Source organism: Microcaecilia unicolor, chromosome 3 (assembly GCF_901765095.1).
Source record: "Microcaecilia unicolor chromosome 3, aMicUni1.1, whole genome shotgun sequence".
Lineage (NCBI taxonomy): Eukaryota > Metazoa > Chordata > Amphibia > Gymnophiona > Siphonopidae > Microcaecilia > Microcaecilia unicolor.
The window spans coordinates 247,153,543-247,168,624 of NC_044033.1; the positions used below are offsets into that span (position 1 = coordinate 247,153,543).

Below are 15,082 nucleotides of genomic sequence, written 5' to 3' on the forward strand. Positions count from 1 at the left end.
GTCTCTGGCTTTCCCCATTGCATCTGGGGAAGATGACCAGCTGCTTTCTCTAGCATGCTGGATCTTTGGAGACCGGAATCTACGGCACCCACCCCTGCGGGAGGACTCCGGCCACTCCAAAGGAGCCCTTCTCTCTAATTAGCAATTACCCCCTCCATGTCCTCGTACTCTTCACAAAACGTAACAGTATCTCACAATCTACAAATGTGTCACCCGTTAGAAACCCTATAGGCTTGCTTGGTCAACCAAGTTTTAATTGCCTTCTTAAATCTCTTTAGGGACGGTTCTACCCTAGAGTACATTGGTAAGTAGTACAAAGTATAAGGGGTGACAAAATAGATTGCCAAGTGTCTTGTAAATTCTTGATGGGCAAGAATTGGTCTGGCTAGAACCAATCTCTGATCATTTGACTCACTCTTCTCATTCCAGATCCATCCAGAGGTGAAATGAGAGCCGGTAACCAGAGTATCGTGACCCAATTCATTATCGCCGGATTTCCAGGCATTGAGAACATCCGGGCTCTGCTCTTCATGCTTCTGCTTCTGACATACCTCCTCATCATCACCGGAAATATCACTATTGTAACAGTCATCTGGAGTCAGCCTCGTCTCCATGCCCCCATGTACTTTTTCATTGGTGTCCTGTCCTTTCTGGAACTCGGATACACGGCAGTCACTATCCCCAAAATGCTTTACAATCTACTGGATGCAACGAGACTCATTTCTTTCCGAGGTTGTTTCTTGCAGACCTATTTCTTTCATGCCTTGGGGATAACAGAGATCTTATTGTTGACTTCAATGGCTTATGATCGCTACTTGGCGATCTGCACTCCCTTGCATTACCCAACCCTAATGACGTCAAAACTTGGTTGTAAGTTAGCTGCAAGCTGTTGGCTCTGTGGGTTCCTGTACCCCTTGCCTGAGATAATTCTTATTTCTCGTTTGCCTTTCTGTGGTCCCAATGTGATCAATCACATTTTCTGTGACTTGCCACCCCTCTTGAGTTTAGTCTGTACAGACACATCCTTGAGCGTTTTAGTTGATTTTGTGTTTAATGCCTTTATACTATTGGGACCCTTTCTGCTCATAATTCTTTCATATATTATGATTATCCGGACTGTGTTAAAGATCCAGTCTTCAGAAGGACGGAAAAAAGCCTTCTCTACCTGTGGTTCTCACCTCATTGTTGTGGCAATGTATTTAGGCACAGCGAGCTTCATGTATGTTCGACTGACCAAAACATACTCTTTGACTTACGATAGGCTGTTCTCAGTCGTTTATTCCATCTTAACGCCCCTGCTGAACCCAGTAATATATAGTCTGAGAAACAAGGAAATAAGAGAGGCAATATGGAAGGTGATGGCAGGAAGATATTAGTCCTGCCAGATCCTGGCCTAAAAATTCCCCTTATCACTGTTTTTATTTGGCTAAGTGCTCCAACTGAACATCTGATTGAAGGGTCTATTTAAACTGTGTTTGTGTGCTGTCCAGAAAGGTGACCTGTCTCCTAATTACACAGTAAGGGAAAAAACCTTCTAGTCAGTTCGGACTAAAGATTTTGTTTCACGTTTCATGTTTATTTGATATTCTACAAGTCAACAAAAGACATTTGAGGAGTTTATCTGATAAAGAAAAATCTGGGGACATTGTGGAATAATATGTACTCAAACATGGGAAGGGATCTACAAGCAACACATTTTCCCATCCAGGGAGGGATTAGTTGTTAGTTAACCTATTAGTTACAGGATAAAGAAGTATTCAGTCAGGATAGGCAAGAGTCCCTTACTGTATTTAGGGGATAATTTCATAATGGAGCACCTGTTCCATAACGAAAATTAGGCATCTACTTTATTTTATATAATACTAAGATCACAGGTGAAATATGTACCTAGAAGTTGCTCAGGCCTGAATACCAGCGATATATATGTAAGCTATACTATTCTATAAGTTACACTAAGGGGTGCAGTTATCAATGGGGACTATCATTAAGACATGTTATTTTACTATTAACTTAGCATGGGTTCCATTTTGTGCTTAATGATGGTCCACATTAATAACTTCCCCCCCTTAGTTAAAGAAAAAAGAAATGTCTCTTTAAAATTGAAATCACTGCTATATGTCTCGCCTCACCCCATGCCTGGAACAAACTCCCTGAGCCCATACGCCGTGCCCCCTCCCTACCCATCTTCAAATCAATGCTCAAAGCCCACCTCTTCAATGTCGCCTTCGGCACCTAATCACTACACCTCTTCTCAGGAAAACTTATCTACCCCAACTTGACATTTCGTCCTTTAGATTGGAAGCTCTTCCGAGCAGGGACCGTCCTTAATTGTTAATTTGTACAGCGCTGCGTAACCCTAGTAGCGCTCTAGAAATGTTAAGTAGTAGTAGTAGTATATGTAATAAGGTGAGCCAAGTATAGGACAATCAAGCCACTGTGACATCACTGATGAGGACGGCTCTTATTGGTGGAATGAGGCATTATGACATCACAATATCAGCTTTGGTTACCAGAGACTAGAACTCTTCACACTAGGGGGGGGAGGATATCAACACAAAACCACTACAGTAGTCACAAGTGTAGTAGAAATCAGTAGGGTTGTCGATGGTTCTTCCAACAGACACTCTACACCATGAAGGTCAAAGAAAAAAAATTTATTTGGTGAGTGGCTAAGACCCAATGTGGGACTGTGTTCTGGCATAAAAGCCTGCCTCAGGGGTCTGCTTAATGTATGAAAATAGCAATTGATTCTTCTATTGTTGCAGAATAAAAATCTAACACTAAAAATACAGGAAAAGGAATCTCTTTGTTGCTCTTTCAACACTAGCACGGGAAAGGTAAAGAACTCCGAGCATGTGGACTTAATGCTAATGTATGTAAACCTTAGCCTCATAGAAATATAGTAACATAGTAAATGACGGCAGATAGAGACCTGTACGGTCCATCCAGTCTGCCCAACTCAAAGATCAGATGATGTTTGTTTTCATATTTACTTTGTACGTATCTCCACACTCTCCAGAACGAGGCTAAGGCTTACATGCATTAGCGTTTAGTCCCCATGAGCGGAGTTCTTTCAGAGATTCCTTTCACTATATTGTCAGTGCTGGATCTATTCTGCAGCAACAGAAGAATCAATTGCTATTTTTATACATTTAGCAGACCACTGAGGCAGGCTTTTATGCTGAAACATGAACCCATCTCGGATCTTAGCCACTCATCAAATAAATATTATCTGTGACCTTCATGGTGTATGAGTGTCTGTTGGAAAATCCATCAGCAGCCCTACTGATTTCTACAACACTTGTGACTACCATAGTGGTTTTGTTTGGGTCGTCCACCTTGGTGGCCATGTTGCTTTTGAATATGTTTTGCAATCGTTTAACTGGACCTCCCATGAAATTTACTCAAGGTGATACACATACAGTAGTTACCTTGTGTTCATTATGGTCCTATGAAAATTCAAACAGAAAAACATTTTTATTGTATAAGATACTGGACTCGGTTTATTGTTAATAATTGCATCTGCATGACAGGAACAAAAGTGTGGTAATTGTAATTGAGATAATTTCCAACAGATTGTGGTATGTGAAATGTTTGTTTATTCATATAATGCTTTTATATCTAACATAATTATGGAAATGTTTGTAGACCTTCTCTTTGTATGGTTGTTATTGATTATATTGTATTTGTTTGTAGAACAGACACCGATACCTGATGCAGCCTGCTTTGGCAAAACATAGCCACATCAGGTTATCTTATCAATAAAGTTGTGGACATTTTTGTTTGGACTTTTTGAATGGTGCTAATTTTTTAGATTCTATGAAGGTGTGGTATTACAACACAAAGAGCCAAGTAGAATGATATTACTATGAAACAAATAATTGTCACTCAGATTGAACATTAAGAACATAAGAGTAGCCATACTGGGTCAGACCAATGGTCTATCTAGCTCAGTATCCTGTTTTCCAAACAGTGGCCAAGCCAGGTCACAAGTACCTGGCAGAAACCCAAATTGTGGCAACGTTCCAGAACCCCAAAGAGTAACAAGATTCTGAAATCATAACAAATAGCAAAACTCCATGAAGAATCTCAAAGAGTAGCAACAATCCAGAACCAAAAAAAGTAACAAGATTCCGGAATCATAACAAATAGCAAAGGTCTAAAATACAAACTAATGCACGCGTCAAACTATACATACGTGAGCACACAGTTATGGAACGCATTGCCGTGCAACCTAAAGGCGATCCACGAACGTATGAGCTTCCGCAAACTCCTGAAGACCCATCTCTTTGACAAGGCATACCACAAGGATCAACCAATATGAATACACACAACTTCTCCACATATATCCTGTACTATTTTATTATATCTGCTTGTAACACTACTATCATGCTTCATCATTATCATGTTGAACAAGATTTTCTAACATATTTCCACTAATCATGTATTGTAAGCCACATTGAGCCTGCAAAGAGGTGGGAAAATGTGGGATACAAATGCAATAAATAAATAAATAAATTCATTCCATGAAGAATCTCAAAGAGTAGCAACATTCCAGAACCAAAAGAATAGCAAGATTCCATGAAGAATAAAGAGTAGCAACATTCCAGAACCCCAAAGAGTAGCAAGATTCTGGAACCCTAAAGAGTAGCAACATTCCATGCTACAAATCCCAGGGCAAGTGGTTGCTTCCCTGTCTCAATAGCAGACTATGGACTTTTCCTCCAGGAATTTGTCAAAACCTTTTTAGAACCCAGATACACTAACCGTTGGAATCACACCATCAAGTTGGCAACCTGTGTGGCTACAATATAACTTGCTAGTTCCACAGAAGGCAAAGATGAAACCCATAGGGACCCTTTTACTAAGCTGTGGTAAAAGGGGCCCTACGCTAGTGGAAGTGTGAGCTTTTGCTGTGCGCAGAGTCCCCTTTTACCACAGTGGGTAAAAAGGTGGAAAAAAGAAATGGCCGTGTGGTAAGTTCGCACTTGCTACACGGCCATTATGGGGGGACCAATTCCTGCCACCCACTGAGGTGGCAGTAAGGTCTCCCATGCTAACCTAGCAGTAAACCCCTGCAGTGATAATTTTTGAACAATTCTGGCAGCACCGGAAATGCCGTATGCGTGACCGCGATGGGCCAGCGGTAGTTCTGGATTGCCATTAGGGAACCGTTTAGTAAAAGGTCCCCGTTGGAAATAGTAAGGATCTATAAGCAGTAGCTGTTGCTACATCACTAGCCCCCCCCCCCCATTTCCCCTAGGGTGTGCTCCCAGAAAATATTTGTGTTGCTTCCTGTAACATTTCTAGGAATGTTAACTTTATTAGAGTTTTTTTCCGTTATATCGTCATGGGAGCAATGGACTGAATTCAGTCGGCGATCAAAATTCAGTGCTGAAAACAATCGGCACTGAATAGTATTCTTTAATGGGTGTTTGGGGATCAGCGCCCTTTATAGACTAGCACAGGAATCTGCACCCAACTTGGGGCACGAGGATTTATACAAACCAAAATCTGGTGCAAATCCTTGCACGTAAGTTAGGCATAGATCTCCAGTATTCAGAAATACTGCATGCATTTTTAGTGAATATCCCTGACCACCCATGTCCACACCGCCTTTTGAGTTGCACGCTATAAGATTTGTGCGTGAATCTTTACAGAATAGCGCTTAGCAAGACGTGTGCGCAAATAAAAAAATGTTGCCATTCAAAGCCAATAATTGTTAGCGCCCAATTATTACTGCTAATTGGCTCATTACCCAAGTTAGTTGCACACACCTCTCAGGATAGCGCACGATTTTGCACGTGGAAATTTGCACACCTTTTCTAGAATCTGGCCAAATATCATTAAGAGTGCAGGCTTTTTCAGACACAAGACAGTACTTGAGATGCACTTCAGATCTGCACCAATGATGATGCAAAAGAAACCCGTTCCAGATATGCAGTCCAAACAGCAAGTTTATTTAACATGAAACCTGACGTGGTCCACGTTTTTGGTCAGATTCTATATAGAGTGCCTGAAAAATCCATGCGGTAAAAAAATATGCCTAAGCGTATTCTCTAAAGTAACCATACATTTTTATAGAATGGGCTTAAATTTTTGGAGTATACAAAAGTTAAATGAAAGAGATAATGGGCCAGACTTTGAAACTGTAGATAAGTTTGAGTCCCTCTGTGTGTTTCTTTGGGGATCTAAATCTCTCACTGGAAGCAGACAAAATTTTATATAATCCTCTGACTAATCAGCAGCATCCTGACTCAGTACATGAGGTTCTTGCAGCTCACTAAGAGATACAAACCAGGACTTAATCACTTGAAAGTGTAAAGGTTTTCCGCTCTGGGTATGCGAGGATGTGTGACATTACCTTATGAACCAGCCAATGTAGTTCCAAAATATATTTGTTCTGCCACCATTGTATTGCTGACGTCAAGGTCATCACACATTGTCCGAAACTAGTTCTTCCAAGGTTAGTAAGTTATGTTTTATGTCTTACATCTGTCTAAAGTTGTTGGATTATTCTGAGTTAAATCTACATGTGTTCTTTTCACTTATATTTCAGCTGTAATAAGTACCAAGTCATGCACTTTTGCAGGTTATATCTCTTGGTCATAGCATGAAGATTAAATCATGACATAAATGAGTTGCCCTACTGGGTCACACCAGAGGTCCATCAAGACCAATATCCTGTTTCCAACAGTAGTCAAGCCAAGTACTTGGTAAGATCCCTAAATATAGACAGTCTCCATGCTGGTGATCCTCAGGGAGTCTACTTTACTAAAGGTATATGGACTTTTCCTCCAGAAACTTGCCCAAACCGTTTTTTCCCTGTTTTGACCACATTCTCTGGCAATGAATTCCAGAGCTTTGTTCTGTGTTGAGCCAAAAATATTTCCTCCAATTTGTTTTTAAAAGTGCTACTTACTAACTTCATGGAGTGTCCCCTTGTCTTTGTAGTTATCGAAAGCGTAAACAACTGATCTGCAAGTTTTAGTGAACTATCAAAACTTGTTAAATGCTAATTTTAGTGAATAAAAAGAACAAATAGGACCACAAAATTGGATAATAAATATTTATTTGCTCAAAACTTCAAGGAGACATCAAAGGGTAACTGAAAAATGTTGATAAGTGCCAACTAAGCACCTTGCTCAATTTGACGTTTGTTGATTTTTGTGTCCTAGTTGTTTTTTCTTTTTGGGAGTTGCAAGTGAACCAGGAAAATGTGTTTTGAAACCATCAGGAGCAATGCTTAAAGGAAAACAATGAGCAGACCTGCAGACTGACATGCATTTCTACTATTGCAAATTAGAAATGTTTGGAATATTTTCTTGACCTGATGAGAAAAAAAAGATTACCCTGATGAAGTGCACACAGCTCTTCACAGTTAGTCAGAAAGTTATTGAGAAAGTCCATAAGAACATAAGAGAAGTCACACTGGGTCAGACCGATGGTTATTCTAGCCCAGTGTCCCGTTTCCAACAGTGGTCAATCCAGGTTAAAAGTACCTGGCAAAAACCCAAATCGTGGCAATACTCCATACTACAAATCCCAGGGCAAGCAGTAGCTTCCCCGTGTCTGTCTTAATAGCAGACTATGGACTTCTCCTCCAGGAACTTGTACAAACCTTTTTTTAAACCCAGATGCGCTAACTGCTGTTACCACATCCTCCGACAAAGAGTTCCAGAGCTTAACTATTCATTGAGTGAAAAATTATTTCCTCCTATTTGTTTTAAAAGTATTTCCATGTAACTTCCTTGACTGTCCCCTAGCCTTTGTATTTTTGGAATGAGTAAAAAATCAATTTACTTCTACTCGTTCTACACCACTCCGGATTTTGTAGACCTCAATCATATCTCCCCTCAGCCATCTCTTTTCCAAGCTGAAGAGCCCTAACCTCTTTAGCCTTTCCTCATACGAGAGGAGTTCCAGCCCCTTTATTATTTTGATCGCTGTTCTTTGAACCTAACAAAATATTGTTTGTTGATCTTTTCTCTATATCTTCACATGAATTAAAGTGGCAACTTCACTACTTTAGTCATGAACTCACCCAAAAAAACAGGTGAAAGGAACAACAGGAAACCTTGATGTGGAGGAACAAATCAGGGATATGGAATATTAGCAAACATTAAGGGATACTTTTGAATGCTAATCAAAAACCGTATCATCTTGTTTTCTCTTCTGTATTTTCTTTTATTTCTATTTATTACCAAACTAGTGGAACCCAGCCCATTTCCTCAACAATGAAACGGGCCCTAGGAAGGCTCTCTTGTAAGTGATTTTTTGTCTCTCCCCTGCCCTCCCCTCCATGTCCAGCGATTCTCCTCTTCCCTGCCCTCCCATTCATGTCCTGCGATTCTCTTCTCTCCTGTCCTCTCCTCCCATCCATGTCCATCGATTCTGCTCTGCTCTGCCCTGCCCTCCTTTCAATGCGCCGCAATTCTCTCTTCCTTTGTACCTCATCGTTTTCCGGCTGGCCTGGCTGGCTTCCCTTCTGTTGGTAACATCCTGATGTCAGCTCGCCTCCAGCGTTCCCTTCCCTCTCACTGTTCCACCCTCATTATGTTTTGACGGGAGGGCGGGGCAGAGAGGGGGAATGGAACGCTGGAGGCTGGCTGACATCATGAGATGTTACGAACCCAGGCAGCCAAACAGCGATGGAACGTTGGAAGTGCAATTATTATATAGGATGTTCCCCCCCTTTGCAAAGCCACTCTAGAGGCTGCTGGTGCGGTTATGCCGACACAGCCCATTCACTTTGAATGGGTTGCGTTGACATTGCTGCGCGGCTTTGTAAAAGGGGTAAGAGAAACTCAAGCATAAAGCACATCATAAAGGAACAAATAGCAGTGATTCAAGAAACAATACATAATCAGAGGCAACACCATTTATAAAAAAAATTCAACACAGAACACAGACCAAATTCTTGATTTCTTGCCTAAATTTAATTTAATTTCATATTTATATTTTGCTCTAGCACCCAAGATGCCACTACAAAAATTTCAAGGTCCAAATTGCCTATACACACCAAGTCAAATTATATATAAACATTATTAAAATATTAAGACTAAATAAAAGAAAATAAAAATAAAACCTTCTAAGATAGGACAAGATTGGGGGTGGTATTGGGTCAATATTCAGTCAATGGGAGTCAGCATTTCTTTAAACACTCTTGGGCCGATGCTGGGAACTCCCACAGTAAAGCCAACAGCGCAGAACCCATGCCACCGAAACAGCGCAGAAAACTTGCTCACCCATGCTCAAAGGAAATGCTATTCAAATTATATGCATGCTGTGAAAGTGAAAGCAAGGGGGAGCGTTCTTGGTGCATGTACAGAAGAGTTTCACGGTAAGGAATCCTGTTTAGAAGGAATGGATCCAAAGAAGCTTAGCGGAGATTAGGTGGCAACACCGATAATTAGGAGGCAAAGCCACAACTGGGCAGACTTCTACGGTCTGTGCCCTGATTGTGGCTGAATAGATTTGGATGGGCTGGAGTGGAGCTTTTCAGGGGCTTCGATGACAACTTCAGAAGTTTTAGAACAAGAACCGTATCGGGCACACTTCTACGGTCTATGCCAGGAAAATGGCAAAGACAAATCAAGATCAGGTAAGACAAATGAAGTATCACATCATCCCTTAAGTAATGAGTTTATCTTGATGGGCAGACTGGATGGACCGTTCAGGTCTTTATCTGCCGTCAATTTAGTATCGTACTATGTTATGTAAGCTCAGCTCTTGTGCGCATGTGCCAGGCAAACCCGAAATGAAGCACATTATTGCCTGTTTTCTGTGCCCTTAAATATTTTATTTATTTATTTATTTATTAAGGTTTTCATTTTTTTAAACTTGGAAGGATTACATTTAAGTGCAGGAAACAGGCGCCAATCACTGCCCTGTTTGCTGTGACTCCCACACATTCGTCTCTCACTACCAGTGCTAAGGGGCTTGCACGGGCTTCCTTCTGCTTCCAAATTAATTAAAAAACTGACAGATTTAAAATAAGGAATCATGAGAAATCCTCTCTTCAAACTCCCTAATGTCTGCTCTGAGCTAGTTAGGTTTTCAGCGGTAAGGGCGGCCTGCGTTGTTCTCTCAGCATTGGAAGGCAATAGGAAATGACCTCATTAACACCCGTTTGACTACGATTGCGCTAACCTTTGCTGCGCTTGTTGGTCTTCCGGTGCTAATCACTTCCAGTGCTGGTGTTACGTTTTGAGCAATGGCCCATGACTGCCGTGGGCTGAACTAGTTTTCCATGTCTTACCAATATGCAGTGCCAGCATCCAGACAGATAATCGGATAAGGTTAGGACTGCTATTGATGTGGTCCTACCTGCTCGGTTAGTTATTCGGAGACTAAATTGTGTGGTCCCGATATTCAGACCGTGGGATTTAGCTGGGCTGACTCCTGCGGTCGGAGCTGAGCCTGGATATTTGATGCCGGACCATGTCTGGGATCTGGCAGTGAATATTCATGTCATCGCGTCATCCTGAAGTTAACCAGGCACTATGCAGAGACCAGTGCTTGGTTAGCTTGGCGGCTAAAGTTAGGACAACCTAACATGATGTGCTTACTTCACCAGTTAACAGACTGAATATCGCCGCTAACCAATGAAGTGCTGGGTCCACCCACACTCTGCCTTTGGAACACCCCAGCATTGCCTAGTTAGATACTGCTATCTGTGGCCAGCTCGTTGACTTAAGTGAGGCGTAGATATATGCAGAGAAAGTGGACGATGGGCTTGAGAAAGAGAGAGAGATTTTCAAAAATGTTTTTCTCCCCAGGTAAACCCCCATTTTCCCAAGGAGAACCCTTTGAAAAGGACCCTCCCTGATTCTTTACAATGGACCAAGAGGCAGAATTAAAAAACGAAGAAGTGTGTTGACGAGCAGGGCTTCATTTTCTCAGGACAGGCTGAGCCAGGGCATTACCCCAGGGCATACATGGACCTGTAGTTCCAGTTTTCCTAGTATAAATTCTCGACTATGCTAATATTTTACTAAGGGAAGGAGGTACCTACTGTCCTTTATAGAAAAGATGCAATATAGGTGCTTGCTTATAAATTATCACCTTGGAATTATTTCCATTCCATATGTGTGTGTGTAAGTTTGTTTTGTTTGTACAGCTTTTGATGCTGCTTTCGACTCCTGACTTGTAACTTTTATCTTATCCTTATGTGTCCTTCTGTCTGTCCTTCCCTTATCCTTTTTGGTCCTGTCTGTTTGTCCTGATTTAGATTGTAAGCTCTTTTGAGCAGGGACTATCTTCTTCATGTTCAATTGTAAAGCGCTGCATACAACTGGTAGCGTTATAGAAGTGATTTATAGTAGTAGTAGTAAATGGACACTGGTAATACTCTGTACCAGGGCTCAAGCAGCTAACCCAGCATGTATGACTGCATAAAAAGCCCAGTTAACTGTGTGGGTACAGAAATTAATATTAACCATGCCAGGGTAACTTCTAGGCACTGCCAACACCCAGATATTCAGAGGATCTGGCACTGAAAATCTAATTTAGCCAGCAATGGCTGAATATTGACTTGTACGTTTTTGGCTGAAAATTCATCTTAATTTAGAAGCTTAAAAGTTATGGGGTCGCTATTTAGCTGACCGGATTCGGGGCAGATATTTAGTGGATAACTTCAGCGTCAGTAGCCAGATGTTGAATATTCAGGTTTAAATTAGCCTGTGGAGGCCAAGGATTACAAAAACGCTATCATGGGCTGAATATTGACTGATATGCTTATAAATTTAGTCCTGCTATTCATTTGCCTAATTTATGAGCCTTGTGCTGAAAATTAGTACTCAGTTCCTAACTTTTTCCCACCCTAAATCCGCCTCTGTTGAAACCCACTTTTTATTTTTGAATCATGTCTGTGCTTCTTTGAATACCTCTAAAGCACTCCGTTCCTGAAGAAGCCACGTTTCTAGGCGAAACGGGTTCCCGTAGAACGGACAATGAAGAGTGCCTGATTCCAAAGCTAAGCGGCGTGAACAGACAAATGAGAGTGCCCGAATCTAAAACTAAAAAGCTAAGTAGCATAATATTCTATGCCTCAGTGATTGAATATTTGAAATGACTATTTCAATGTGGGAAAGAATAAGAATGTATTAGAAAAAAATTTAAAAATATTAATAATATAGTAAAAAGCCATAAAATTGTAAGCTCACTATAGAATGAAGTTTTTTAGCCCAATGATCGAATCGTGGTGCGTGTCATAAAAGTTTATATGACCACACACTAAACCCTGGGTATTTTACCCACGGTTTCTGAGGGCTTTTTCTTCATTTACTAACAAGCACGTTAATTGTCACTGGAATTTCAACTGTGTGATGGGACAACTTCCCTATGAGGAAAGGCTAAAGCAGCTAGGTCTCTTAAGCTTGGAGAAAAGATGGTTGCAGGGAGATATGATAGAGGTCTATAAAACAATGAGTGGAGTGGAAGGGGTAGATGTGAATCACTTGTTTACTCTTTCCAAAAATATTAGTACTAGGGGGCACTCAATGAAGCTACAAAGTAGTAGATTTAAAATGAATCGGAGAAAATATTTCTTCACTCATTGTGTAATTTAACTCTTGAATTGATTGCCAAAGAATGTAGTAAAAGTGGTTAGCTTACAAGAGTTTTAAAAAAGGTTTAGATGGCTTCCTAAAGGAAAAGTCCATAGACCATTATTAAAATGGACTTAGGGAAAATCCACTGCTTATTTTTAGGATAACTGTCAAAATTATATATGGCTATAATCTACCAATGTACCGATAATACTTGCAACATTCACTAGTGGTAGAATATAAAGAACACGGTGCTAATCCGTATTGGATGGAATGGAGAAGTCTCATTCAGTCACTTCAACTACTTAGGCTACTGCTTTTAACACCCTTCGGGTGAGCCTGTGTGGTGTGACAATTTATAATCATCGACACCCTCCAACCATCCGTGATATGTGTAATTGTGACTAGTGATCTTTTCTCTTGTCTGATTTACTTAATAGTTTTTTTAAAAAACTTTTTGTTGAATATCACTCTTCGTTTATAACTCACACCTCTTCACAGCTTAGCACTCAAGTGATCTTCACACTTTATATTTTCAAATGCCGGAGGCAATTGCAAACAATTGTGGTCCCGGAAATGGCTTACGTGTCTGTATACCTCTCTTACATTCAGGTTTTACAACTGCCATAAATTACACTTATTTCATGTAGGAGACATAGGAGCTGGACTGATATAATTTATCTTTACATGCTCCCAGGTATGACTGTAATCCCTGGGATAAGCAGCATAAAATGTATTGTACTGTTTTGGGATCTTGCTGGGTACTTGTGAACCTGGATTGGCCACTGTTTGAAACAGGATGCTGGGCTTGATGGACCTTCGGTGTGTCCCAGTATGGCAATACTTATGTACTTATTGGGCACAGAGTAGTTTGTTAAAGACATAGTTCCCTGCTAGGCAGGGTTTGAGTTCAATTAGTAGTGCTGATAAAACCACCATCAGTGCTGAATGTACAAAACTCACAATTAATGTGAAACTCAGCTGCCTGAGTATTGTTGCATACTACCTACAAAGACTATTGGTTTGACTCTTAAAGAGGCTTCTGATTCAGTTCAACTGCATCCAGCACTAGCTCCCATGTTGGTGTACTTGAGTTAGAACCTCAGTACTGTCTGTCTTGCATGTGCCAAACTTTGTAACTGTTCAACTTTGTCCTTCCAGGAGAGATATGAAAGCCAGCAACCAGAGTACAGTGACAGAATTCATTATTGCAGGATTCCCGGGCATCGAAGGCATCCAGTCCTTGCTCTTTGTGTTCCTCCTTCTCACGTACCTCCTCATCATTACTGGGAATGTGCTTATCTTCTTGGCGATCCGGCTCCATCAGCGTCTCCATGCTCCCATGTACTTTTTCATCAGCGTTCTGTCCTGCCTGGAACTCTGCTATACAGCAGTCACTATCCCCAAAATGCTTTCCAATTTACTAGATGCGAGGAAAAGCATTTCTTTCAGGGGTTGCATCTTGCAGATTTATTGTTTTCATGCCATGGGGATCACCGAAGTCTTCCTGCTCACATCAATGGCTTATGACCGCTACTTGGCCATCTGCACTCCCTTGTATTACCCAACTGTCATGACATCAAAAGTTGGCATGTTGCTGGTTGCAGGCTCTTGGCTTTGTGGATTTCTCTACCCCTTGCCGGAAATCATTCTGGTTTCTCGTTTGCCTTTCTGTGGCTCCAATGTCATTGATCATATTTTCTGTGATTTGCCGCCCCTGCTGAGCTTAGCTTGTGGTGATACCTCCTTAAGCTTACTTGTTGATTTTACGTTGAACATCTGTGTGCTGTCGGTACCTCTTCTCCTCATCCTGCTCTCTTATATCAAAATCATCCAGGCTGTGTTGAAGATCCAGTCTGCAGAAGGACGGAAAAAGGCCTTCTCCACCTGTGCCACTCACCTCATTGTGGTGGCGATGTTCATCGGCACGCCGGGCTTCATGTACATCCGGCTGACCAAAACGTACTCTTTGGCCTATGATAGGATGCTCTCGGTGATCTATGCTGTTATAACACCCTTGCTAAACCCAATAATATACAGTCTGAGAAACAAGGAGATAAGAGATGCTATGTGGAAGATGGTGACAGGAAGACAGTAGGTCTTGGCCTGTACATTTTTCATCTCACTAAATTCATTTAGGTGGTACCAGTTAAACTATAGATCTAAGCAGTATGTTTATGTTTAATACAATGATATAACGCAAAGTCCAATTCAACAGGATATATGTGGTGTACATTAATTGTATAGTAATTGTATATAGATAATCTGTCTCCTAGTTATTCTGTAAAGAGCAGCTGTCTACTCTATCTGGAGTAAAGATTTTCTCAACCTAGGTGCAGAAAAAAATCTCTCTAGTTATTCATTAGTGGGATGGCGTTCAGGCCGGTGCTAGACATGATGGAGTCTAGGGAGGGGGCCCCCAAAGCTTTCTTGCAGATTGTCCCTCTTTCAACTTCAGGCAGGATTGGGGCCCCCATTGACATGGTGGTCCAGGGCTCTGTTTGCTCAGCCCTAACGCCGGCCCTGATGGC

At 41.2% G+C, this 15,082-nt stretch overlaps 2 protein-coding genes across 2 annotated transcripts; both read left to right on the plus strand.

Moving 5' to 3' along the window:
• The first annotated feature begins 417 nt into the window (after positions 1–417).
• LOC115464558 (olfactory receptor 6N1-like) lies at positions 418–1,376 on the plus strand. The gene has a single exon (XM_030194924.1). It carries the CDS (start codon positions 447–449, stop codon positions 1,374–1,376), a length of 930 nt encoding a protein of 309 aa, XP_030050784.1. The 5' UTR covers positions 418–446.
• A 12,343-nt stretch (positions 1,377–13,719) lies between these two features.
• On the plus strand, positions 13,720–14,649 carry LOC115464559 (olfactory receptor 6N2-like). Its single transcript, XM_030194925.1, has one exon. It carries the CDS (start codon positions 13,720–13,722, stop codon positions 14,647–14,649), a length of 930 nt encoding a protein of 309 aa, XP_030050785.1.
• Positions 14,650–15,082: the final 433 nt, after the last annotated feature.